At 43.5% G+C, this 26,580-nt stretch overlaps 1 protein-coding gene across 1 annotated transcript in view; it reads right to left on the bottom strand.

Annotated features, from left to right (window-relative positions):
• The window catches only part of DNAH9 (dynein axonemal heavy chain 9), a 209,010-nt gene that overhangs the window by 71,476 nt on the left and 110,954 nt on the right, over window positions 1-26,580 (bottom strand). The window contains exons 52-57 of the mRNA XM_075044848.1: window positions 17,181-17,369; window positions 15,608-15,843; window positions 13,291-13,413; window positions 10,996-11,200; window positions 5,769-5,933; window positions 3,240-3,380 (exon numbers count right to left, since the gene is read on the bottom strand). Of these exons, the coding sequence (XP_074900949.1) occupies window positions 3,240-3,380; window positions 5,769-5,933; window positions 10,996-11,200; window positions 13,291-13,413; window positions 15,608-15,843; window positions 17,181-17,369 (1,059 nt within the window). The remainder of the gene's footprint in view (window positions 1-3,239; window positions 3,381-5,768; window positions 5,934-10,995; window positions 11,201-13,290; window positions 13,414-15,607; window positions 15,844-17,180; window positions 17,370-26,580) is intronic.

The raw sequence follows: 26,580 nt of genomic DNA, 5'->3' as shown, positions 1-26,580 counted from the left end.
CTAAGGATTCTTGTAACATTTCTGATCTAAATGAAAAAAGACAAAAAACTTTCAGAGCTGTCCAAAGAAAACCCATTAGCAAATTATCAAATGCAACTGGAAAAAAAGAAAAAGAAAAAAAAAGCCTAAATCCTGATTAGCAATGCAAAGGCTCCATACACCGGGACCCAACTAATAGGAAATAACCAGGCCAATACAAATTAATAGCACCAACTGGACAAGGCATGACTGTGTTGGCAGCATTATTTTTAAGGTTCTACAAAGGAAGAATGATGCTTCAACAAATTAAAGTAACATTGATACCTACTGCATTATTAAATAATTGCAGAATGCATTTTCCTGCTTAACATTTCTTTAAATTGTGTTAAAACATGCTGCAGAGTAGCATATAAATCTTGTGTGCTCTAATTTATAATGGGCTTCTAGCTGTGTGGTAAGTATTTTAAAATCATCTCTGTGCATCTTTACACAATGTTTTATGATCTGTCATCAAAATTTATTAGATAAAAACATTTCACCCAATAATTTCCTATGTATTTATACACATTGCTAGTGTTAACTGGAAAACATAAACCAAACAAAATACAGAAGACATAGATTAAAGGTGAAACCTCAGAAACTCCTATATCTATTATGTATGTGTAAGGAATGAATCTTTCAAAGGGCACCCTTGTACAAAAGATATTCTGTACATTTTCCTGGTAAAATTATTTCAACATACGAGTCGTAGATATCAAAAAGAAAAGCTTCTTTGTGGATGAGGCTCAAAATATTGTATTTTCTTTTCAATTACTTTTTCCAGGTCACTTGTCAAGGTACAAAATAATTTGGAAGAAGTTCTAGACTAGGATGCCATCTCATTTAACCCTCCATCCCTCAAAATACCTTTGTCCTGTGATAAAAAAAGGTCTTCTATTTATTAAAACATTAAAACCCAAACTCTTTGATAAATACCCTGAAAGGCCCTTGGGTGTCTACTGGCCAGACCTATTGAGACTCCTCTGCCAAGGCAACGGACTGTCTGTACTTTCATTTTTACTGCAGCAGGTCCTTAGAAGCTGCTGAGGGACCCAGACTTCCCAGTGTCAAGGGCAGCACATGCAGAGCACACAAAGAGGAGACCCCTGCCTAAGCAGCTTCAAAGATAGAGGGGACCACTTCCTACCAGTCAGGGAACAGAAAACAACTGATCAAGTGATGCCCAAGCATCAAGCAAAAACGTGAACTATGAATTCACTACTGGTCATATATTTTGTTCTAAAGATCTAGCTCCCATTGTGGCAAGCGGAGTCTCAGTCTATTCACACCTGCCATAAAGAGAAGCACTGGTGTCTCAAAGATAGTCAAGAAGCTTGGAAAACACAGCCATGCTGATTCCCAAAAAAGCTACTGGCTTCCCACGGGGCTCTGCTGCCACGTGGCAAGTGGGATGGTTCAGCCCCATCACTATCAGTAGTAATAATTATATTGAAATCACCTGTCACACTGAAAATGTTCTCCCAGTGTTCTGGTGAGAACAGCTCCTGGTGGGAATGTTCTCCAAGGGAGGGACATCACTCCTAGTTCTGCATGTAACATGTCCATGTACTACAGAGCTACACTTGCTATGCAGGGAAGGGTAGTCTATTTAGACAAGACAGAAAAGCAGCAAGGCCTTTGGAGTGCAGACCCTTTGGCTATGTCTCTTCCACATCTATTTTAGGAGCACAGGGCAAGAAGTGGTCTCCCTCTCAGCATGGTCCCCACTGGGGTGTTCATACTGCCATCATGAGCATGCCTGTAGCTGAGACTGCCAGCGGCCACACTACAAGGTGGTAACACACCCATAAATCCCATCTGGACTTCTAGTCGAAGGACATTTTAGGCTGTAGGCTTGCTTGTCTGTCTGATGGCCACACAATGTTGTGAGAAGAGCAGAAACACAGCCCTCCAGAGGACTCCCAGACTGTAGCTAAGCATGTGTGCAGGCCCATACCAAAAGGCGGTGAACATTCATGTCATGCACGTACTACCTATTCCTTCACACCGATCATACACAGACACTAACCCAAAGTAAGATTTCACACCATGCTGTGGACTACCTGAAAGGCTTCTGTAACTGTAATGTAGGAAGCATCTAAGCTCCTGAAGGCCCAGCTGCTTGGGACCCTTCTTGTGTTGTAGAGATGGAAGTAGGGAATTACATGCCTTTTGTACAGAAGGTGGCAATAAATCCCTGGTGATGTGGTCTCAGTGGGACAGGACTGCGTTTAGAGAGTGATGCGACGTTTTAATACTGTGTCATTTGGGAAGTCAGGACTGTTGCAACATCAAGGTCTTGGATAATTGTTAAGCGCTGTGGCAATTCCTGTTAACTTATGAAATAGCTGCACAGGCATTAGGGCCCTGATGGCATCACAGATACAGAAACAATGTAAATATAAAGAAAAGATTAACTAATGGAACAAGTGACTCCAAATGCCATGCAAAATCTCTGTGCATAAACAGATAAAATACATAGAAAAAAGTACTTTGTTGGCTCTTTTCCCATATGATATTTTTAAATCCATTGGTCACCTTGTTCTGCCACACCAAGGCTGTGAATATAGAAGAAAGAACAAATGGCTTGTAAGGTTGTGTTTTGCAAAGAGATTTCCTGGATTTTTAGTACTAAAGGATGTTAATGCATTGCTAAGTCAGACTGTGTGTTTCCAGAAGACTTCAACTGCTTAGAAAGAAACCAAGCAAAAGAAAGAAAAGCTAATTAAGGCTCATCTAACCTGATCCCAATCTGACCACCTGCAGTGGGCTGACTGACAAATTCAGAGCTGAGTAGGGACCCTGGCCCACAATCAGTGCTCAGCACAGAGGGACCTTTTCTTTTGGCATTCAGACCACTCCTCACTGGGTCTGTGCAGGTGCTGCTGAAACTCTGCTCCTTCCACCGAGGGCAGCAATGAACGCACTCTGCTCAGCGTTTGCAGTGTTTGGGATAAATCTTTCCCAATGAGCACTAAACACTATCACAACACAACTTAAGAGTAATGTATGTTAAGAAGACATATAAAGGAATAAATTACAGGCAACTTCTCCATAAAAACAGATCAGCAGAATGTTTTCGGTTAGATCACCTTTTTTTCTGGGAGTTCAAATACCCCAAAGAGGCCCAAGATGATGACTTTGAACCTCAGTAAGAGAGAGAAGCAGCGGTACTGCCTCCGGCAGCCGTGGGCACGGCCCACGGCTCATGGGGACAGTACCTTCAGAGAGAACTGGTACATGGGATGGATGGCATGGAGGTCATTCATGGTGAAGTACAGCAGAGAGGCCCGCGCGGCAGCAGGCCTGTAGTGCTCTCTGGCCTCGTTAATCTTGGTTTCTGTCACCTTAGACTCCTGGACCTGGGAGGAAAACACAGAACAAAATTACTGTGAAAACATCTTTGCAAATTGAGTACGCAGCCCAGGGGAGCGTTGACATCTGCCACAAAGACGTCAGGCCAAGCAGTGGGCAACCTGCATGTGACCACTGCAGGGACCAGCCTCTGCCCTCTGAACCGTGGTGCAGCCAGGCTTGAGCCACCTGCTCCCACCACCCCCTTCCTCTGGCACATTCTCCATTTAACTGCTTTTACCACCCTGTTGCCCAACCCTCTGTTTTCCTGAGCCCCCTCCAGGCTTCTCACTAGGATCCCTGCTCTTTACTAACTGGAATTGTTTTTTCTCATCAATGAGTTTCTCCTTCTAATTATCCCCCTTCCTGTGCAGGTCATTAATAACACAGGGTTGAACAGACTTAGTGCTGCTCTTGAGGCAGCTTTCCCCAAGGCTGAAAACTGCTAATTTATAACAGCTCTTTGCTGTCTTTCCTCACAAGCATTTAACACACCCCTACCTTGCTGGCCAGGTGTCTGCTGTGATGGACATGGTGAAAATTCTTTTGGCAGATACATCACCCCATTATTGTCTCAGTCCTGTTCATTCTTTCATTCCACTTCAGCAGCATGAAGTGACATCCTCAAGCCTCTTGGGCATTATTTTAGACTCTGGCTATGTACAGTCGTAAGTGTCTTGCAACACAGCCACATGCTGCTGAGCCAGTGCTGATCCAGCTAGCTTAGCAAACCATGCAACGGGGATGTGGCAGAAAAGGGCTCAGCACAGGTTGTACAAGCCATGAGGGCATGCCACAGCCCCCACCAAAATACACGCCACTGGGTCTCCCTCTGTCGTGACCTGAGCTGGTCAGCACATCTGGCTGGGGCACATCAAACTCTCCCAACGAAGCACAGACTGAGCCTTCATCTGTTGTGTGCACCCAACGTATGTTGGGATCTGTGGGATTAGTCTGTTTGCACATCCCTATGAGCAATGATGGACTGTAATATCTGTGACCCCAAAGAGCAGCTTCACCATCTACTGCAGAAACAAGCATCCGCATAGGCCATGAATCACCTGTCTACATCAGATGAGTCTCCCTTTTGACAGCACCCATGTCTCTCCACTGACTACAAAGGGAGCCCAGAGTCCAGCTTAGACTTAGGCAACTAACTTTTAGATATCCCATTGCCAAAACGATTAATAAATCTAGTAAAATAAAAGCCACAGGTGGGGAAGACAGTTGCTTTCCATAAATAGAACAGGGAGGACTTCCATAGGAAGGAAAATGTTGGCCAAACATTTTTCTTTGGGTAGACAGACAAAAAACAGAGTAAGGGTTGACTTGAGAAGCCTCTAACGGGGCCCTGAGACAGCTTTCCATGTGGGTACCAAACTCATAAAAACCATGTGCGAACTCCAAAATTCATCCCTATTGCCACAGAGCTGGCAGTGACCAGCTTTACGACCACAACTTGTTTAGAAATTGAAGCACCTGAGGAACACCTACTTCAAGACGGAGATGCCAAGCTTGCCAGGTGAAAACATCCCTTCAGCATCCCCTTTGGGGGTTCAAGCAAACCCTCCTTAGGGAGCTGAATGCATCTGACGTACCACATATGGCTAGCAGAAATAATTTCTATTTTTAACGTGGAGGATCACTTAGTTTCTTGGTTGCTGGGGCTACAGCACTGGGAAGTGAGAGGCAGTTCCAGCCCAACCCCAGCACATGGGTAACTTATCCAGGCAGCATGGGCCAGTGAGCTAGAGGAGGACGAGTGTAGGCTGTGAAGATGGCAGGACTGCAGAAGGAAGCAGTTGAGAATGGCTATACAGGAGTCCTATAGCAATCCTGGTATGACAACCACACTTCTCAAATTCCCTCAGTGGCAGAGTGTGCATTTAACAAACCCCATTTAGCTAGCAAGGTGAACTAGGTAGGTGGCAATGCTGACACTGCACAGCTAATACAAACGCTGATTTATACTCTAAGGAATGGAAGGGTATGAAATACCCAAGTTCTTGCAGATTTACTCAAGATCGCAAACTCAACAGATTCCAGTCCCCAGTCAGTACTAAAATCCAGTTTAATTGAGGAAGTGTGATGTATTCAAGATTATGCTGGAACAGTTTAAAGCTGCCTTGATACAGTGTGTAAATTTTATTGTCTTTACATCAGGCACTGACATTTTCTCTTGGTCTTAAATAGGCCATTTAACATACAAAAGCTCCAAAGAACTAAATGGCCTGAAGCTGTCCAGAATGGAGAGCACTTCAATTTATACCACTTTCTATTCTCTACTCAGCAGAAGGGGCAGACATGGGCAGAGTAAAGAAGTTACGTTCCACCCAGAAATCCTTAAAGATAACATCACACACATGCTTTTCTCTAGGCTATCACTATCTTTGTACCTTCTCTTCAATTTCTGCAGCCGTCTGTTTAGTGATCTCCAAGTTCTCCACCAATGCTGTGTCTCCCAGGAAGTTCCCAGATGCTGATGACAGCCGGGAGAGCAAGTTGTCCTCTAACGTTTTCAAGCTGATTTTGAATCCATTCTGTTGCTTTGTGAGATCTGACTGCAAATAACAAATTCAGAAAGTTTTAGCCACAAAACACATGGTAAAATAAAGATTAACTACCTTGATATGGGAACAGGCTTCTAACTGACAATTGCCATAGTCCAATATTGCTTACTCCTGCTCTCTGCGACTCCTGGGCATCGGCAGAACTCTTTGATCACTCCATATCCAACAAGCCATCAACTCAGAGAAACCCTGAACAGCACAGAAAGCACCAGGAGAACTAAGCCCTTTCACTAGGAACGTATCAAAATTCTGGAAATTAATTAGGAGGAAAAGACCTTCATCCCCCATCTCAAATATATCTCCTGCACCTCTGTCTTAGAAGTATCTATTGGGCTGAAGTCAGCCTGGATAGCCCCTGCTGCTTCTCACCACTCCTGGTGAACCCCTGCACTTGCCACTACACACCAGAACCAGTCACACCAGCAACGAGGACCACACAGTTGAAACCTGATGGCAAAACCAGCAGCAAGGTCACTTGGGTCCAGAGATGAGTACAACGCATCTCAGGCTCAGAACTGAGGGCAAAATCACAGGCTCACTTGATTGCTGCTCCTGTTTGTATTCTGGCCTCGAGATCTCACTGGGACCAGTGGCTTACCATGCTAGAAGCTGTACATGCAAAGACAAAGTTCCCCTGCCAAAGGATTTGCAAACTCAGCACAAAGACAGCCTAGCAGGTACAGACCAGTAACAACCTTCTTGCCTCAAGGGCAGATTTTCTGAATTATAGTGCAAATTCTTCCAATTTATGTGAAATATCCACTACTTGTTCCATTTCCCTCTCTTCTGCAGAAATGCCAGTCATTAACGCTGTTCATGGTGGAAACAAAGACTCTTATCCACCTCCCTTTTGAACTGATCCTCCAGAATAGGCTTTCTCCCATGAAATGTGATTGCCCTATTCTATGTTTGCTGAGGAAAATGGCATTTTTCCTGGATTTCAGGTATATTACGTTATTCTGCTACATGGTCCTATTGTGAATGCTTATTTTTAGCGTTATCACAGAAAACATCCTGTGCAAAAGCTGTCCATCTGATTTGGAAGCTGCTAAGATATAAGCCTGGTGACTATTCTCTACATAAATGAAGTCAATTGCTAACACCCTGGTACGTAAAACACTACTGTGTGACACACAGCTTTAAATCCTCAGACTGTATTTAAGTGACACAACCAAGAAATTCAAGAAACTTGCAAAAGCGGGTTTTATAGCCCTGCAAAAAATAGCCAGCTCCATGAAGTAGCAGACGTGGTGCACGTGGAATTGAGACAAGTTCTGGGTCACGGTGACTGGCACATGACAGATTCAATGTCATACACCAAGTGATTTAATGCTCCAAAGAGAGCTTTTGGAAAACATACCCACACCTTCCAACCACCTACGGGGTCTGGAAGAGCCTCAGAAATGGGAAATGTGACCCTATGTCTCTTTGAATCCCACAACACATAAGGGAGCCAGCAGTATTTGCTCTGTTATCATAGGTATTCAAGCAGATTAACTAACTCTTTCATTAATAAGTCATCTTTCAATATTTGGGCTGAAATTTCATATACTTGCTGCACACACACTCATTCTATGTTAATGTCAACCCAAGTATTCAGCAGAGTGTGCACTGAAGCATGCCTTTTATTGGTATTTCAGCTATAAATGGCTGGTTTTAAAGGCCTGTTCTGTAGGCATTACACAGAGGAGTTTGCCCATGGTGGTAAATATTTTACAAGTCTTGAAACAGAAAACTAACATGGCTAATTTTGTGCATTCCTGTCATTCAAGCATAGCATGCCTTGAAAAACGACATTTTGCAAGCTATTATTCCAGACCATGGACTGTAAGCCCTGGAGTTATTAATGAGGATGTGTGTGATTTTTGCTCCAATAGCTTGTAATCACCACGCAATTTCTGAAGCGCACCCTTAGAAGTGCATACAATGCTGTATTCCCCACAACAGCCTCCATCTGTTGCAGCTTTATCATGCTATTGTTTTCAGCAGTAGCAAGGTCATCATTTCTTATTTTTGCAGTGGAGCTCATTATCTGTTATTTCACAGTTGATAGATAACAGTGCTGCTTCTGGGAAACAGGTTACTCCAAGAGCCTTCAAAATTTTATTCCATGAAAACAAACAAACAAACAAAGTTCACCAGAGCTACAGGCCAGTTTTGCAGGATTCACTACCAACCCCTTCCTAGCTCAGCCACAGTAGCCACCTTCCTCCCCTTGTCCTTTCTGCTGCTTTTATTGTATTATTTTAATATCACAAACCAGAGAAAAAAAAAATAATCCTTATATTTTCAGTGCACTCCTGCAAAGCACCTTCTTTACTGAAGAAGAACTTCAACACTGTCCATCACAGACTAAATGTGCAGGGACTTTCACACACACATTACCTACTGAATCAGCAAGGCAGGACCCTAACTCATGGCTTATCCACCTATAGCTTGGGACACAACTGCCAAAATATCCTTCCTACAGCTGTTCTCAGCACTAAACAGACAATGAATTTGACGCAAATGCTATTTGAGACATTTCAGTCCAAACAGGGACGTGTGGTGAAGGTGGGAGACTATGTGGACCACAGGCAGCTCCACCAGCACATGGACCACAGTCATCCTTGCAAAAGGAAATTGCAAATGAGACTAGTAAAGACCAGAAGTTTTGTATTGACCTGAGAGGGAAGGTCTCAGGACTTGGCTTTGCTTGCCTTGGCCTAAACTGGTTTCAGCTTCTCTTAGCTGTGATTGTCTCACAGCCGGGTCACTACTGCCTTAACTGTTTTAGCCTGGCTTTAATTTAGAGTCAGAGTAAGTAGTTATTCTGGACAGATTGATCTGTCTCTAGAACCAAAATATGGTAGAGTGCAAATGTGGTCTCAGACTCTGAACACCCATTGTAACAGGAGTGGAATCCTGTGGATCAGATAAAGATAGCTTCAAAGATAAGGAGGAACAGAAAGACTGAATAGCTGGGAATCAATGAAGAAAAAGATTATGGAAACAGACGGTGTTGAGAAAACATTTAGAAAATGTTACTGTTATTGTAATTGGATTAATAAAAGCCGTTTGATGAATTTTGATTAGGTTACTAACAATAAATTCTAGGCTCCATCTTTGCCCATAAAAAGATTTTGAGCTCAGTAACTATTGCGCAGTACAGTAGCAGTCACCTCCATCTGCTCATGAGCCAAGCCCTAAACCTTCCCCCTTTTGTCCCAGGGTAGAGAGGATGGATTAAAACACACCTAGAGAAGTAGCCTCACCTTTGGGGAATCCAAAGACTCAAATCTGTGTCTTCAAGGAGCTCCCCACAGCTATCAGACAACAGCCTTAGTGGCTTTTTTCACATCAGTAAATAGACCAGGGGCAGAAGAAGGTACTGGGCCCCTGGCCAGCAGTCATCCGCAGAGGTCAGTGCACCTGCAGCCATTGCCAGCCCCTTTCACCATGTCTAAGGAGAGAAGTCTCTGCTTTTATCCCAGCATGGAAGAGATTTTTTTTGACTGACTGTTCCCCATTCCGCAGAACATCTTGAATACCAGGCTGGTTTTCTCCTCCCTGATACCTGCTGGGGCAGCAGGACTGTAGCAGGAGGAAAGTAGATGAGAGGGAGAGGAAAGATAGCGGGCTCTGATATTACCTTGCTGTGGTGATATGGAGAAAAAAAAAAGTCTTAAATATTCTTAAACGACAAGAAAATTACATCCCACACCAATCTGTATCTGCTTAGTGCATTCTGAAGCAAGATTACAGCCCCACATCCCCCACAGCTGGTGGCACAGCTGGCACCCAGGGACGCATTTCCCTGGTCCTGTGCCCAACCTCCTTTTCCCACAACACACACGCCCTGAAGAAGCAGGGACTTCAAAACAGGCGATCCCCAATTCACATCATTTTCACTGTTTTCTAATACGCAGTTCTTTTACAGCATGGGAGGGAAGTGCTGTTGGTTTTGAGTTACTAATTTTCAGAGCCTAATTGTAGATTTGTTGACTGCACATGATATTGAATTTGCCTTTCTCATTGTGACAGCAACCATTAACAGCGATGCTGCCGAGGCTAAGAGAAACGGTCCTTAACATAACAGCCGTTAATGACACCAGTATGCTAATCGTTGTCAGCCCCCCAGCTCCCTTCAGTGCAAATCAGCAAAGGAAAGCGGCTGTTTGTAGCATTTGCAACCCAGTGCTGAGCGTCTGCTACGGGTGCCTGATCAAGAGGCTTTGGGTCTCTCACAGTCCCAGTGAGATAGCCATGGCTTACACATTAAATCAGTTCGTTATGTATTTTTGATGCCATCTTTTGGCTCGTTAGCACATGAATCTGGTTAAAACTAAATGCATCATTAAGGCTGCACAGCTAACGTACTTTAGAACCTCATTAAATGAAAAGTTTATTACAAAACTGGCCTGGCCTGACTGAACATGTGCAGTAAATTTGTTCCCATTCTCAGTAAATATTTAGTATTATACATATTTGTTACATTGGTAAATGTGCCATTAGAATAAAGGATTTTCTGTAAAAAATTATCTTCAAACTGAAGCCATACTTATTGAGAGAGAGAGAGAGAGAGAGAACATTTTTGCCTCTTACAATCAAGTGGGAGGAAGAACCAGAACAGAAAAATTTCATTACCAGCCTCACAATATTTACAGTGGGAATCTTATACCATAAATGCCTAAAATTGAGTGAGATGAATCCTACCTCTAAAATTAAGTCTGTGAAGTCCAGAAAAAAATGATATAATGAGAATCTCAGTTTCCATTTGCAAGAGGAGTAGGAAAAGAAATCTCCCAAATTTTTGGAGAAAAAACTTGAAATTGCCGTCTAAGTGCTCCCAAAATACCAAGAAAACAAAAGACTGAAGAAAAAAATTCCTCAATGTTTGTCAGTCAAGGGAAATCACCTGATTTTATGATGAGCTCAGCAATTTCTGCAACCTTGCACATGAAATGCTATTTGTTTTAAATAACAATAATGATTATTATTTATTACTATAATTATTAATGTTATTATTATTATTATTTATACTTGCTCCCAGTGTAAACTCTCAGCTACTGACCTTAAGCTCTTCCAAGTCAGGCCTCTCCATGTTGACCACCGCCGCAAGCAGCTGGTCCTCCAAGCCGTCTCGCGTGACAGTGAAGTTGATGAGGGTGCACTGTGCCTGCAGCTCGGGTTGGAAATGAGGGTTTGCCAGCTTTGTGTGGAGGATGAGACGGAAAGCAGGGTTGAAGTCACACTCCTTATCCCCAATCTTAATGTACCTGAAATTAGAGCAAAAGGAGCATGAGTGCACGTCTCTTCCAGGACATTTCACCCAAAGACAAATGGTGGTATCAGTCAACGGCATCTACCAGCATGGGACTTTGCACTCTTCACAGAGAAATCACTATTAAAGCAAAAAAGTACTTAAAATTGGATACACCTGAATCACTTCTGCCTTAGGATAAAAACCCCAGACAGTTGCCCCCAAATTTTGGATCCTACTTGAGAAGGGTCATGGTTTCCAGCAGCAGGATGGCCAGTTCAACCATGAACCCTCCTTGATTTTAACAGAGGCTGTATTCTACCTAAAGTTGGAGTTACATGGAGGAAAAGCCTCTCAGCATTGAGATTTTACTTAGCCACAGCTAAAATTGCCTAGTCAGATAAGGCCGACTCTGTGGTTGCACTGAGCTTGAGCGGTGAAGCCAGATGATTAGGAGAGCAGCTGGTTGCCATTCCTGGGAGGTAACACCGCTCAGGAAACCCAGCCTTCTCCTGTTCTGCATTTCTGACATCAAGTCTAAAACTTACAGACACCTCAAGAGTCAACATGCTCTGAAACCAAGTTTAACAAAGCCCATGGGAGCCAGAGGAAAAGAGAAACTGGAAATGCTTTCAGGGATGCAGTTGGACTGTTCCGGGAACAGTGGTGTTACCACGGGAATTTGAATACACTTTCCAGTCAAACATCAGCTCACTAGGTGTCCTCTTGGCCACCTCGATTGTTTTTACAGCTGTGAAACCGAGGCAGAGAGAAATCACGCAGCACACGCAGCTCACAGCAGCACCCAGAAATACTGCCGAGAGCCCCAACCTCAAAAAACCTTCTTGCTCTGGGACTACCAGCATCTGTCTGTGGAGTCTGGGCTCATGTCCTGGAAAACATGAAACCTGTGGAATTTTATTTGATTTGTGACTTATTTTCCCTTTCTTAGGAAACAAGTGAATTCATAGGGAGTTTTGAGAGCAGAGACATACAATCCCAAAAGGGGATGTCTGGGTTTTTCACTGTAGGGGGGCTCAGGAGTCCCACCACTTCTGCTGTACCCCCATCTCTGCTTTCAAACATTGCAATCCCTTTCACTGGGACCATCATTCCCTCTGAAATGATCCTTTCCCTCCGTCCTGCAGCTGAAGCCACCATCAGCCACCCTTTTCCCCTGCAAACTTTCCACACAGCTTGCCTTTCCCAGCAGTTTGCATCATCCTAGGATATTTTAGGCACCTCAGGAAACGATCCTCAAAGTACTTAAGGAATGTGAAAGGCAGAGCTTAACAGGCTTTTTGTTATTTACTGCACAAAGCCAAGAGTAGGACCGTGCTGTGAGGCACTGCAGCAGGCACAGAGGTCAGCCCATGCCGGGCTCCTGCAAGTGGCAAAGCTGTTGGCAACAGAGACTTTTAAAAGCCCGAACGACATGCATCCTCCTAAAGGCAGATGACTCCACTCTGCAAAAGCCAGCGAAAACAACATCAAAAGAGTCCCTGAATCAAGTTCAGCACTGAACACGAGGTTTTATTTGTTGCCATTATTTGAGCACACATTAAAATGTGCTTATTTTACTTTACATATAGAAAGAAGGAAAAAGTGAACTCCTTTGCTGCCCCTCTCACTGACCTCTTCTCAGCTGGAAGGTGACCAGCAGCTGCCATGAAGAACTTGATCTCATTAAGAAACACTTATATATTCTTAGTGCTTAAACCTGTAGCTGCATTCCTAAGCAGTGCACAGTGTTTGCTAAAATTCAAGGTTACTTTTTCTTCACAACAGCAATAGCTATTTTGGTAATAATTCAGTGTCAGGATAGCCAATTACAGACACCAAGGTCACTATACAAAAGGAGAATTACAGGTCTCTTTTACATGAGGTTTGAATGACACTGTCCAACAAAATGAAAAATCTAGGTTTATTTCAAAACCATCCTATGACTGAATTACCTATGATTGCCTGATTTAAAATGCCCTCACTTCTGAAGGCAGGATGTTAGTGCTGCTGTATGTGAACACCCACAATTTGAGGCCAGGAACAAAAAGCACAACAGCACAAAGAAACCACTCACACATGCCATTAAATGTCCCTGAAGCTCACCTTCCTTTCTTGATTGTTTCTCGCCCCAGTAAGGGCCCCAAAACTGGATCCACGGATTCCTCCAGGTTTTCAATCAAAACCAGTTCTCCTGCAGCCAGGGCTCGTTCCATCGTGTCCAAATACCTGTGGGGAACAGCATTGGTACCCACCACAGCAAGGCTGGATGTGATGCTTTGCAGCAAGGAGGATGCATGCTGGACAGAGGGGTGCTCCACACTGTGATGGCAACTACATACACATGCCAGCAGTTGTGAGGGGGAAAGAGGGGTAAGACGGTGTCAACATTCAGTGCAGAAAGTGGCACTGGCAGACTCTTGGCTGTCCAACAAAGAGAATCAGGTCTCAGACGTCGCAAGGGCAAGCAATAACAACTGCGTCCTCTTTCCCAAGAAAAGAGCACAAGCATCAGTGAACAAAGATGGGACAGCTTGGAGTTATTTTTAGCAAATACTTTGTTTCCCCCAGAACCCACTGGTGCAGTTAATCTTGCATAAAAGCAAGGACAAAGAGCATGTTTCAGCTCCATTTTGCCCAGGGTTTAGTGTCACATTTAGGACAGCTTCTTTCCTCATGAGGGAATTGAATCTCTTTGCCCAGTGCCTAACTGTAAAATGGGGATGCTCTGCATTGGGATGCTTTTTGGGAAGGGCAGGGTCAAGTGCTTGTGCTCTCTCCTTCAGGGCTGCTCTGCACTTCACATAATTTCTCTGTAAAGAGGAGAGAAGGGCCCTGGGCAGGCAGTGAGGTTGCTCTGGGTGCTGTTGCACCAGCACTGCTGCACTGAATCACTCCAGCTAACTCCACTAGCTAAAATTTAGGTTCCTTGTCTAATCTAGACAGTTTGGGACCCAAAGAGGCAACAGAAAAATCTAAGACAAGAAGTTCAGAGTGACTTTTAGGTCTAACCTTTAAAGGAACAGGTTGACACAATGCAAACCCCATCCTTGATCAGCAGCCCCCATTTTTCTGAGTCTAGGAATATTTTATACAAAGAAACAGTCAGAGAGAATGACAGCAGCTGCCTCCAGAGCTGCTCAAATGGCCCTTTCCTGAAGGAGAGAGGGATGTGGGTTTAAAACTCTTAAAGCAGTTGAAAGCAAAGAAGCACCATTTCCCAGATGATGAAACACTCCCGTGTTTACTATAATGGGGCAGTGAATGATGCTTTTAGCCAATGGCCCTGAGATCACAGCAACACACTAAATTCCCCTCTTAGAGTATCTGCCAGCCTGGTGTATGGCTGGGGAGGGAGGGGAAAAAGAGATGCTGTGTTTGCACAGCAAGCTGTAATGGCAGCATATGAATGTTACAGGGTCTATTCTTGTTCCATTCTGGAGATTTTTATTTAGGTGCCTCCTCTGGAATCCTTACTTTTTCACAGACTGCTTTGAATAACTGCAAGGCATGGTGACCAGGCTGGCCAGGAAATAGAAATTTGCTCTAGTGAATAATGAGCTGTATTTTCATCCCACACAAGATCAAATCTATTAAATTCTTGTTATTTTCTTTGAGGAAAGCAGAGGAGGCACCAGCAAAACAACTTGGGCAACCCCAAGACATCTCCAAAGCTACAAGAATTTGGAAGCACCAAGCTGGGGTCACTCTCGTCTGTCGCTAATGCTTTGCTTTGTATTAAAAAAAATAATCTCAGCACTCATACCCAAGCAGGGATTTGACTCTGGGTCTGTTCCATCCCAGATGGGACTCCTCACTAGTGAGTAGAAATAGGTGCAAACTGAGGTAGCAGAAGACTGGCCTGTGCACTGAGTGGAGGTAAAAGCCAGGAGCAGAAAAGCCTTCCCATAAAAGATTTAGCCAGATCAATGCAGGGGTGCTGCAATGAGAACCTCCTAGCTGGTGCCAGTGTGGGAGCAGAGTTAACCTAGCTGGTCTTCAGGGCATGGTGACCCTCGTGGCAGCTTCACCCTCCGTACCCAGGCCCTCTCTCTTCTTCCAAGATGTAGGAAGCCCTACTCACCCTCCTGGGTGAAACTGAGTCAGGACACGACACATAGGATGAGCCCGATGGAGGATGCCATAGCCTTACATGTAACTCAGCCTCCAGCACACAGCTCTCTCCATTCTCAGTTTCAGAGGAGTTTCTATGGTAACTGAGACAAGCACTAAACAAACCCTCTATTTAATGAGAAATCTCTATCATTTTGGTAATGAATAAGCAGCTGATGCACAAATACATTTGAGGGTTTTCCTCAATGTAATTGGCTCAGATGGCTGCAGTTAAATATACACTGTTCATCAAATATGACAGGCAGATAACCATTAAAAGGTATTATTATGTGATAAGGCTGATGTTTACCCCTTCTGCCCAATTCGGATCACTCGGAGGTCTTCTCCATACTTCGTTTTGATCCATTTGATACCCTGCAGCTGGGGATCCACCATGAGGGGCCAGCGCTCACAGTTGGTCAGGATGGTGGCATTTTCAGTGGACATCCGATCAGCTGGCAGGCCCTCGTTCTGCCAAGCCGCTATATCAGCGTCATCTGTCAGCATGGTCAGAGGGTCGAGGGATGGAGTTACAGGGATTGGCACCTGGGAGGAGAGGAGAAATGCTTCCTAGTGTATCAGCAAAAAGTGGCGAGTGCGACTTGCAACATATTCCAGAGATGAGCAAGAAAAGTATTTCAAGAAAAGTTGGCTTAATTAAAAACTGCTAAGTCATATTTATCAGTGGCTTCCCATTCTACAGGATAGTTTTAATCTAGTATCGTTTCCCAATCCTGTTGCAAATGAACACAAATTATGCAAGCAACCCAAAGATTTTTGCCTGCAGAGCACTAAGCACCCCAAAAGGCCACAGCCCAGCCAAGCAGACTCAGATCACGCTCTGCTGTGTACAAGCTCTCTGAGATGACAGCTTGGAAGAATATAATTAACACCCTTGTAAGCCTGCTGTTGTGTTGCAAAACAGCATTAGCAGTTCCAGAAACACTCCTCTGACATGGGAGGCCATTTCTGGGTGTGAGAACCAGAAAGTTATTTGTGCCAGTTTTGTGAGCAGAATGGGCCTTTAATTCTCTGTTAGAAATACAGGCACTTCCTTGAAATTTCTAAGCACAGAGTCAGGTCATTTTTGGAACAATATTGCCGTTCTTAACTAAATTTTTGGCTTAGTATTAAGAAATGCAGAATGAAGCTTTTCCTCTCTCATTCTAAGGAACTTGCTGATTTTCTCAGCTTTTTGATTTGGGCATCACTGCCCTGTTGGAACCTTATTTGAAAGCTTCTTGGCATTTCACCAGGATTTATAACATCCAGTTACTGTACTGATGTGCAAAAGCTCAATCCTGCAGGAGACTGAGAGCTTGCATTTACTGATGTATGAGAGGACCTCTTAAAAATTAGTGAAATATTAAACAAGTTTGAAGCACAATAGTCTCCATCTGGTCCAAAGAGCAAGGCATGGGTAAACCCAGCTGAGAGGCACGGCCAGCGTGAACAGAGCTTGTGTCCAGCATGAAGAACCATATGGAGTTTTTCCAAGCCTACTAGGAAGCTGGCAGTGAGCTCTGCCTGCTCCAAGCAGTTCCTTCTCCATACTACCTCCCTCTTTCTAGGCCATCCCTGACACCTGGTTAAAACAGCACAGCATTGGTACTGGGCTTCATGTTTGGGTTGCTGCATTGGGGATTTTCCTCTGTACATGCAGGAATCGGGTCACTTGCACAGAGCAAGGACAATGCAACATCTTCCCTAGAGAGGAGTAAATCAAGTGTGGCTATGTCTTGCTCCTCGATCCAACTCAGTGGGGATACAGGGATGCCCCTTATTTGGGGGATCCCCTCACTTGGGGGATCCCCTGTGGACTTCAAAATTTATGGCCATGTTAATTCCAGTAACAACAGCTTTTCAGAGAAATCAGGGCTTACTTTTAGCTGGTGCAAATATGGCTTCCAGATTCCATCCAGGAGGTCTTGACGGTATTTCTTGGTGAAGTAGCCCAGGTAGGAGACGAAGGCCGTAATCAGCAAGACGTCTCCACACAAGGTGCTCTGTTGCTGTTTGAAGTCCTTCACAGCTTCAGCCCATCTCACATTCTCAGAGGCGAGTCCCCCAACCTACAATTTCCCAAGTCAAACTGATCATTACAGTGGTTCTTTAAGCAATACCTCAGGATGTGGCCATGTCCAATACCTTGTTCCTCATGTCAACTGTCACTTGCTAAAGTTTAAAACCTGGGGAAGGCAATATTCAACAGTTACTCTGCTAACTGCCTTCCCATCCCATTCAGTGAAAGACTGGTCCTGCAGTCAAATCCAAGCTGTCTGCTCCACAACTCCTCTAGAATCATCAAGGGAGGATCCATCACTTCCCCAGCAGGAATTCACATAAAGGTATCTGCATAAGGATTGCTGAGGCAGCCCATCAGTTGTTAATTGCCTTATGCCACAGACTCACACATCGTTACTCACACATCCTCTCTCAGAGCACTCCCCTCCAACAGCTACAACCTTCAGCTATTTCACACAATTTATTATTACCCCAGGTAGATGGGATTTTGATCACAATTCCCTTGGGTCTACTTTTTTCTTTCCCTTAAGGCTCTGTCCAGAAAACACTTCCTCATAGACATTTTTCATGAGCATCCAATGCACAAACAGTCCAACTGGGGGCTTACCAGCTTTGAAGAGGGTACACCGTCTCTTTGTAAAATAAGATATCTCTACATGCACGGACAACTTCCTTGACCATTGGTACTTTTCAGGGTACCATTTGTCCCTCATTCCTGATGTCTTGTGATTATAAGAGATATCCTGACCACCCACCCCTCCCTTTTATCATATATATATTTTTTTAGGAGAAAACTTTAGCTCTATTAACTGAGAAACAAAGCTTGGAAATATGAATGGAATGCATCCTTCAGGTTCACAAGCCAAAAAAACCCAAAACAATTTTAAGCTGGCCTCATTGATTTGAGATTGAGAATGCCAAACTTTATGGTCAAATTCACAATCTCTCTCCTGTGATCAAGGTCCTCTGGAAACATCCCTGTAACGTACAGATCCCCTCTACTCACAGGCCTTTGTTACCAGGGCCAACCAGCACTTCCTATATTTCTTCTTCAGTATACAGTCCACATGAGCTTAGGGTTATTTCTCATATTTCTCATTTTCATTAAGAATTCCTCTATATCCTTCTTTTTTGCAAACCTCCCTGAATAGAGAGTGCTGCAAATGTGACTAATACAACACTGTCTCCTTCTTCTAGGTCACTGTTAAATAGGACCAGCTCTAACACAAAGCCCTATGATAAACCTTATGAACACCTTGAATAACTCACTCCCCTAAACTGGGTTATTTTGCCATCTTAAACTGATATGCAGAAGGCAGGTCCCCATGATGGGAAGGCCCCACCTCCAGATCCTCATTGAATTCCACCATCACAAGTTCCAACTTGACCAAGTCCTATTTCTAGCAGAATCTTGCTACCTTCTGAGGGTTAGGAGCCACTTTCTGATTTCCAACACAAATTTACGCCTGGCCAGTTTAGGCCATGGGTTCTCATGCAGACACTGTCATCCAGCTCAAACACCTCTCCTTTCACCCTCATGTGTACCTCCAGATGCTTTCATAAACAGCCAGTATTTTCTAGGGAATGTGCTCTGCTTGGCTAAGCAAAAAAAGTTGATCTAGTTCCCCTCTGAAATACACAACCACAGGAACAGCTCTACTGAGCCAGACTCAAGGTCCACCTCCTTCAGCATCTTGTCCAATGACAGCAGCCATTAGCAGATGACTTGGGAAGACTATACAAATGAGCACCCGGGAATAGTTCCTGACATAATCTCCCAGCATCCCACAACTGGAGGTATAAGGACCTTCTGAAACAGAGCTTATATCTTTGTGCTTAACAGCCACTGATTATTTTTTTCCTCCATCACTGAGTCTAGGCTGCCCTGGATACCAACCAACCTTTTGGCATCTACAGCATCCTGTGGCCAGGAGATACACAGTTTAGCTACACTTTCTGTAAAAAAAAGTACATCCTTCGATGTGCTGCCTGAGCTTTTCAATTGCTAAAACAGGTTTGCACAGTAGAAAAAGAGCAGATAATCATGCTCGCATCACCTTCTCCATACCACTCATGATTTCAAGTCCTTGATACCCGCTCTGCTGTCTCCTTTTGAGGTTGAAGAGCTTTAGCCTATTCAGTAATTCCTCACACAGAAGAAGCCTTTTGATTGTCCTTGCAATCTTTATCTTTACTGAATTATGTAATCTTTATTATCCAGTTTCTTTTTATTGTTACCTTCTCTGTGCCATTTTCCACTCTACTACATCCTTTGAGGTACAGCAGAGGGGGCAGAGGTACAGCTGCACATTCAAGATTTATTTAGAATGTATTTATATAGAGATTGTAATTTTTCTCTGGTTTGTTCTCTCTTCTTTTCCTAATAAACCCTAACATTCAATTTTGGCTTGAGTTTTGGGGTTGTTGAGGGTTTTTTTGCCTCTGGGAGCACAGAGCTCACATACTCACAGAACTCTTAACTCCATCATTTCATTCTTGAATAATAATAACTAGCTCAGCATCACTTACAGGGCATGTAAAGTAAAAAATAATTTTTCCAATAGGCATTACTTTACATTTATGTACCTGGCATTTCATACCTCTATCACTTGGTATAATTTTTACAATTCTTTACAGCCAGTCTCCATCATTACTGTATACATATTATTGAGAAACAGTGTGACCTGTTTACACACCATCTCATCCAGATCGTTTATGATTATTCTGATGAACACAAGAACTAACAGACACCTGCAAAAATACCTCTGATGGCCTGTCTGCCTTGATAAATCTGCCCCTTTAAATCAGTGAGAACTGCCTTCTGGGCAGTCTGTCTCCTTCCAGGAGCAGAAAGAGAGGCCACAGGTTTTTCTTTGCCCCATTCAACCTAAGACCTGTCCCTAAGCCTGTTCCAGCTGAGTTACTCTTTCATGAACATGAACCACCATTCTACTCACAAAGCTGTAGAGAAGGTTTCCCCAGTGCCTTTTCCTGATCTCAGTGCATGCTGATATTCCCTTAGCCTTGCTAGAAAGCCTACACTTGATATGATTAGGACCACATCTGCCTTTCTTAGGGCTACATGATGTGCAGGGCAAAGCCTTGGCAACGTGCTCTTGGTTTAGAGTGAAACAATCTGTTATAAATCCATAATTACATGTCGGCATCTTGTTTTACTGAATTTCATCCTCTTCCTCTGGTTCCCATATCCAGACCATCCAGTTATTTCAACTACAGTCATGCTTCCTCTTTAACTGTGGGAATTCCCATTTTTGTGTTCTCAGTCTTATAGGTCTGTCTTTGAAGTGGAGCATACAAAGACTGGAAAATATCAGGGATCAAGCAGCATAGGATATACCTGCTCTGTTCCTCTTCTGTTCTGGACATTTGCTGGAGTCCAGCTGAAGCTGGACAGACCCTGTTCTCAGCCTGCATATCTGTTCTTACGTGATCCTACTTGTTGAAAAAGAAGCAAAGCACTACTTTTAAGTTATTGCTTACTTTTAAGGATCATACCTAAATTATCCTTGATCTCAACTCCAGTAACAGTGCATAGATGTCCACTTCCTCTATCTTTCCTTTGCAGTTTTTATAGATGAAGTACCTATAGGTCTTCCCTCCAGCCTCCTTGAGATCAATTCTCATACTACTCCCATAGCCTCTAACACCAAGATGTCTTTATTGATCTGATTTTCCTAATACTTGTAGAGTGTCTACATACCCCTAATTAAATTCTTGGGGTTATTTTTTATCCACTTATGTCCTAGGGGTCTTTTCTTCTCCTTTGCTTGGGTCATACACTACTTCCAGTTTTAGTATCTTAAAGAAATCCCAGGTGTCTTCCACCTCAGATACTAGAAGTCATTGGAATTCTTTTTATTTAACAAGTAGCAAATCAAAAGTCATCTCATTTGATTACCTTTAGCTCTTTGAAAATGAGGGATAGTGAACAATCATTCCCTATTCACCACCTGCATACCATTCATGATTTTATAGGCTTCTGTCACATCTATCCTCCGTACACAGTCTCTTTTCCAAAATGAAGAGTCCTAATCTATTTCCTTTCTTCACATATGGAAGTGGTTATATACTTCGCTGTAGCTTTTCTAGGTCACCTACAGCATTCTGAGATGGGGTAACCTGACTCTCTTCAGCATGCAAGACGTAGGCACCGATAGATCTGATACAACAATTGTTTAACTTCTGCTTCCTGATTTTTTCCTACCAATTACTAATATTCAATTTGCCTTTCTTCCTCCAGTCGAGTACCACGCTGCTGTTTCTGAGAACTCTCTGCAATGACTCCAAGAGCTCTTCTGTGAGTGATAATAGTGCAATTAGGACCTATCAATGTAAATGCATGATTACAGTTCATTTTCCCTGCATGCATTATTTTGCATTTGTCATCACTAAATTTCATCTGCCACATTAGCACATATCCACTCACAAATAGCACCCATCAGCCATCCTCCCTTTTCTGGTGCACAGATCCCTAGACACTCCCTGGTCCCTGTCCCTTGGATCCTAGAGCATCTTCCTTAGGTTATCTAAAGTTCACGAGATGCCAAACTAAAATTAATGCACTGTAAAAGTTAAGCTTGCCTTCAACCCCCCATTCATTTTTCAATCCAAAGCAACACTATCTGTGTTCAGTTAGGTGTATTCTTCATACAACCTCAAATGTGTTTATTTCAAAGTCTGGGAATTTATTTCTGCCCACAGTCACATAGGTGACACATCTTGGATGTCAAATAAATTGCACATCAGTAAGGGCTGTCAGGATCTATTCCTAGATCAAAGCCAGAGATGACACAGGAGACAGTGTGCATTGCACAACAGTAAGTTGGCACGCAAATAGTCACTGCAAAAGTGATCCATTTTTGACAGCAGTAGTAGCAAGCTGTGTGCTTTCTAACTAGGCCTTTAAAAACAGCTAGTGGAACTGGCACTGACATAACTCTTTCTTGTCTGCATTTACAGCTGACTGTGTTCAGTGCTCCCTCAGCTATGATGCCTACTAGCAGCTCCTCGCCACAGCAGCTCTGTCCTGCAGATGCACAGCACTTCAAGGAACCCAAAAGTGTCTCAATTCACGTTGTTCCCAGACCATGGGGCAGGGAGGAGATGTGACCAACATGGCCTGGGATGTGGTGTCCCTGCTCCTCCAGCATTTCTCTCCATCTTATAGCAAGCATGCTAAGATTTCCCGTCTAAATAAAACCTCCTCTAAGTGAATGGATTCTCTGTTAAACCACAATACAATTGCTGCAGCTCCTATCTCAGCCGCAGGCAGATAGCTGATTTCCCAGGGACTGAGTGCTTCACTCCTCTCCCAACAAGTTGCACTGAACTCTAATAATTTCCACCAGCAGAAGTAACCCTGGCCTTGCTCAGACTTTTAAATCATCCCTGATGCTAATCATTTCTACTGTTTTCCATACGATCCACAGTAAGCAGAGACCTGTGAGACAGATGAGCCTGCGCTCGTCTTCCATGTGAAATGAGAGACAGAGTTTCTGGATGTAGTCTGGATGACTTTGCCCATCAGTGGCTAATGCTGCCTGCAGGTCCCGAGGCTTAATTGACTCCAGGATGGCACACGCCTGCAGTTGTCTATGCAACGTGTTTCTGGCTGCATTGCAAAAAGTTCCATGCAAGTGGGAAGTTGGAGCCCTCAGCGTGGCAGCAAGAGATTAAACCCTTCCAGCAAACTAGACACCACTCCAAGCCTCGGGCTGGAAAGCTGAATGTGACAGTCCCTCCATCTACACTCCAGTCCCAAGACAACAGCCACGGAGGGTCTCTGCGGGAAGCATTGTCCAGGTGGCTCATGCACTACTAAGGGGGCTGCTATGTCTTTACATCTTTTCCAGTGTTTTTCTGGCACAGTTGGGTAGGGTTAAGAGGGCTGGGAGTGAGGGAGCAGCAGAAAGATAATTTATGACCCTATTTGCAGCATTAGGAGAGCTCCAAGCATCACTCAAATCTCTTTGTGAATCTTTGCATTTGGAGATGTGGCAGCAGCAGACACTGAACGGGACAGATATCTAGTTTTCTTCCCTTGTTTGCTGTTGCATTCTTTTTTAGACTGCACATTGTCTGGAGCAACAGGAGACTCTCAACAGTGTTTTGTGTGTTTGTGTGTACATGTGTATATTCATCTCTCAGCAAGCCATAGACAAAACCAGAATGCAAACAATCCCAGTCGATCCTTCATTGCTTTATAAAAGCCCAGGGTTGACACTGGCTTCCCCAAGCTCTCAGCCTCTTATCTGTTATCAATTCCTGTGAGTATCAGGCTGAAAAATTTACCCAGCACAAGTGCGGCACATGATGTTTACCAGCTAGAGATCAATAAAAACCACACCGCTTTTTTCTAGCAGAATCCAGGGCATTGCCCAGCACCCATCTTCCTCACCACTGCAACGACTGTGCCAGTCGTATGATGCTTCAGTTTTGTGTGATCCTAGATGCAGGAATAGAGATTTGCTTCCACGTGTCTCTGCTTTTTCTCTAATGATGAAAGGAAAGGGTGTTTCAACCTGGGAGAGAACGTGTCCTGGCAGCAGACAGGAGGTAGAAGGCAACAACATTGGCAGACTACGGAGAAAACAATGTTTAGCCTGTCTCATCTATGCACATAGATAGGCGTAGCTTGGGGAAGCTGTCCATGCTTTCAAACATGTAGGGTATGGCGTTCGGAAGATCTTGCGATGTTATGGAAAGATGGAGGGTTAGTCGCAGCCCTATGACGCATCTGTAATCCCGCCTACCCTTGTTAGTATAAAAGGAATTAACCGCGCAATAAAAAGTGGAAGTTGACGCTCACACTGTGTGTTATCTGTCTCTTTCCCTGGTCCGGGCTGACCAGTGATCTAGTCGCAGCACCTAGATATGTAGCAAACGCTACACAAACACAGAGCAAAACCGCTTTCCAGCCTCCCTGGACATCACCTTTTGCAAGCACAGGAGGACATATCTAATCATGGTCCCCACTATGGTAATGCACACTATTTGAGCAGATGTTCAAATTCAATCTAAATGAAAATGGCTTATAAACCGCAGCAAGGACTGGCAGGGCTGAAAAATAACAGTCATATTCAAAGTAGAAAGCCTATACCTGCATGATGTCCTTTACCTACCCCCAGAAAATCAAACCACCCTCCTCCACCCAGTTCTCTTGATGCATACGCCAGGCTGCACACTAATGCATCCTCCTTTTTACTTTTATCATTTTCAGTTTGCTTCAATGAGAGACTTGAAACCCAGTCACCTAAAGATTCTCATTTTAAGTATATGTAAGAGAGGGAAATAACTAGAGGAACGACCGATGTCCCCACTGGTGACTGGACAGAGCCATGCACGGTTTCTCCCATTTGCACAACACCAAATAAGAGAGGGGTGGGAAAAGCAGTTTGTGTATAACCACTTCCTAATTGCTTTAATGGCTTCAGGATTTCGAAGTTTGCTGCTGTGGTTCTCCTGAAGCCTGGACAGGGAAAGATTTCTTTCCAAAACCAGTCATCAGTGCATCCAAAGCATTTCAAGAGGAAAGAAACAGCGAGGCTTTGAAGTCAAGGCAGCTAAAATGCTATACAAAATAAATCATCAAGACTGTGCTTAAACAATGAAAAACATGCTAAGGTATTTAACAGTTAAGGATATAGTCCAGCACGTGGGCTCAGACAAGGACGTGAACAAGTACTGCTTTTAAGCAGGTGCTGACCCTGAGCCTGTGAGCAGTCCCAGTTCATGAGTAAGGTAAGGAACATGCTTAAAAGCAAATATATTCCTGTTGCTTCACTGAGATTATACTGCCTGTGACACAAACTCAGTTCTGTCAGGCCACGGACTAATGCATACAACATTGCAAAAAATGCAACTGCAACCAAAGTTTTTCTCAAACTTCATTCCTATGTCTTATCTTGATTTCAGAATCAAAATACTTTCTTTTAAAGGAAGTTATTAAACTTGAAAAGTCACGTAGGAACATACATCACAGGTGACAATCTATCTTGTTAAAATATTTGCTCGTTTTGTTTTACAAGAACATTTTGTTAATATAGCTATGCAAAAAAAACCTGAACAAACCCAAATTCCACAATTTTTCCTTATCACAATATCACAGTTGTACCTGAATGAAGATTCACATTTTAAGCCAATAATTCACATGCTAAGCATGCACCTTTAAGAAATCATGTTCTGTTTGTTACAGTGGTACTAATTGAGGTGAAATTAAGCTGTATTCAGTGTAAAGCATACACTTACACATATACTTATATGAAAAGAACTAAATCCATCATTTTTATGTTTCTTTTTCAAGAAACATTTTCTTCTTGTATTTTGTGTTTACTGACTCCTATGTAAGCCACAATCTACCCCCACATCACATGTTAAACAGGATTTTGTTAGGCTGTGGAAAGACACAGGGAAATACTCATCCTGCAAAATCTCCCCAGCAACATAAATGGTTCTTTCAAATGAAAAAGCTACTTTCCTGTCTTAATTAAAGGTTTTGGAAGCATTCAGTGAGATTTAACCTGAAGAACATGAAAGCATAAAAATCTTGCGGTGGTTGCATAAGAGAGATCTAAATCAGTATAAGAAGGGACTTCTCTGCTGTTTGTCTTTGACCCCTTGTATCTGAATGTATCACAGTCCTGACCGCATTTGCCTGCAAAGTGGTGCTGCACTCCTGTTTTCCAAAGGAGGCATGCAAAGATTAAAGATGAAAGGTTTTTTTAGAAGTTTCCCAGTACCTAAGCATGCAGCAGGTAGACCATGCAGTTCTCAGGAGCAATTCGATGCCCCACTAAGTGCAGCCTTTTTCATGTGCCCATGAAAACCCACCTGAAATATAAACAGCTCTGAAAAAATCCACGCTAAAGCAATTTGCTGAAGGTCACCTAAGAAGGTTTGAGAGTAGGAAATGGGGAAAAATACAGAACTGAGCACAACTCTCCATGTCCCAAGCAAAAAGTTTAACCATTTGGCTATCTTTTTCTTCTCTATGACATCTCTGCTGCTCCTGGGAGGAAGGGCAGCACAGCAGCTTTTCTGTCAGTGCTGCTACAAGACCAGGCTGTGTGGTCACAAGGAAGGGGCCATGCATTTCAGTGAGTTTTGTCAGGTCTCAGGCAGGAGCCATGTGCTGAGCTGCGCACACATCCCACACCCAAACCAGGGCTGAACAGGCACTTTATGCACCAAAAGCTGCAGCAGAAGCAATGTGGGAGTGCACTGCCTAAGTCTGTACTC

The sequence above is a fragment of the Buteo buteo genome, chromosome 13 (genome assembly GCF_964188355.1).
Source record: "Buteo buteo chromosome 13, bButBut1.hap1.1, whole genome shotgun sequence".
NCBI classification, from domain to species: Eukaryota; Metazoa; Chordata; class Aves; order Accipitriformes; family Accipitridae; genus Buteo; species Buteo buteo.
This window is presented reverse-complemented; position numbering and strand designations above follow the sequence as displayed.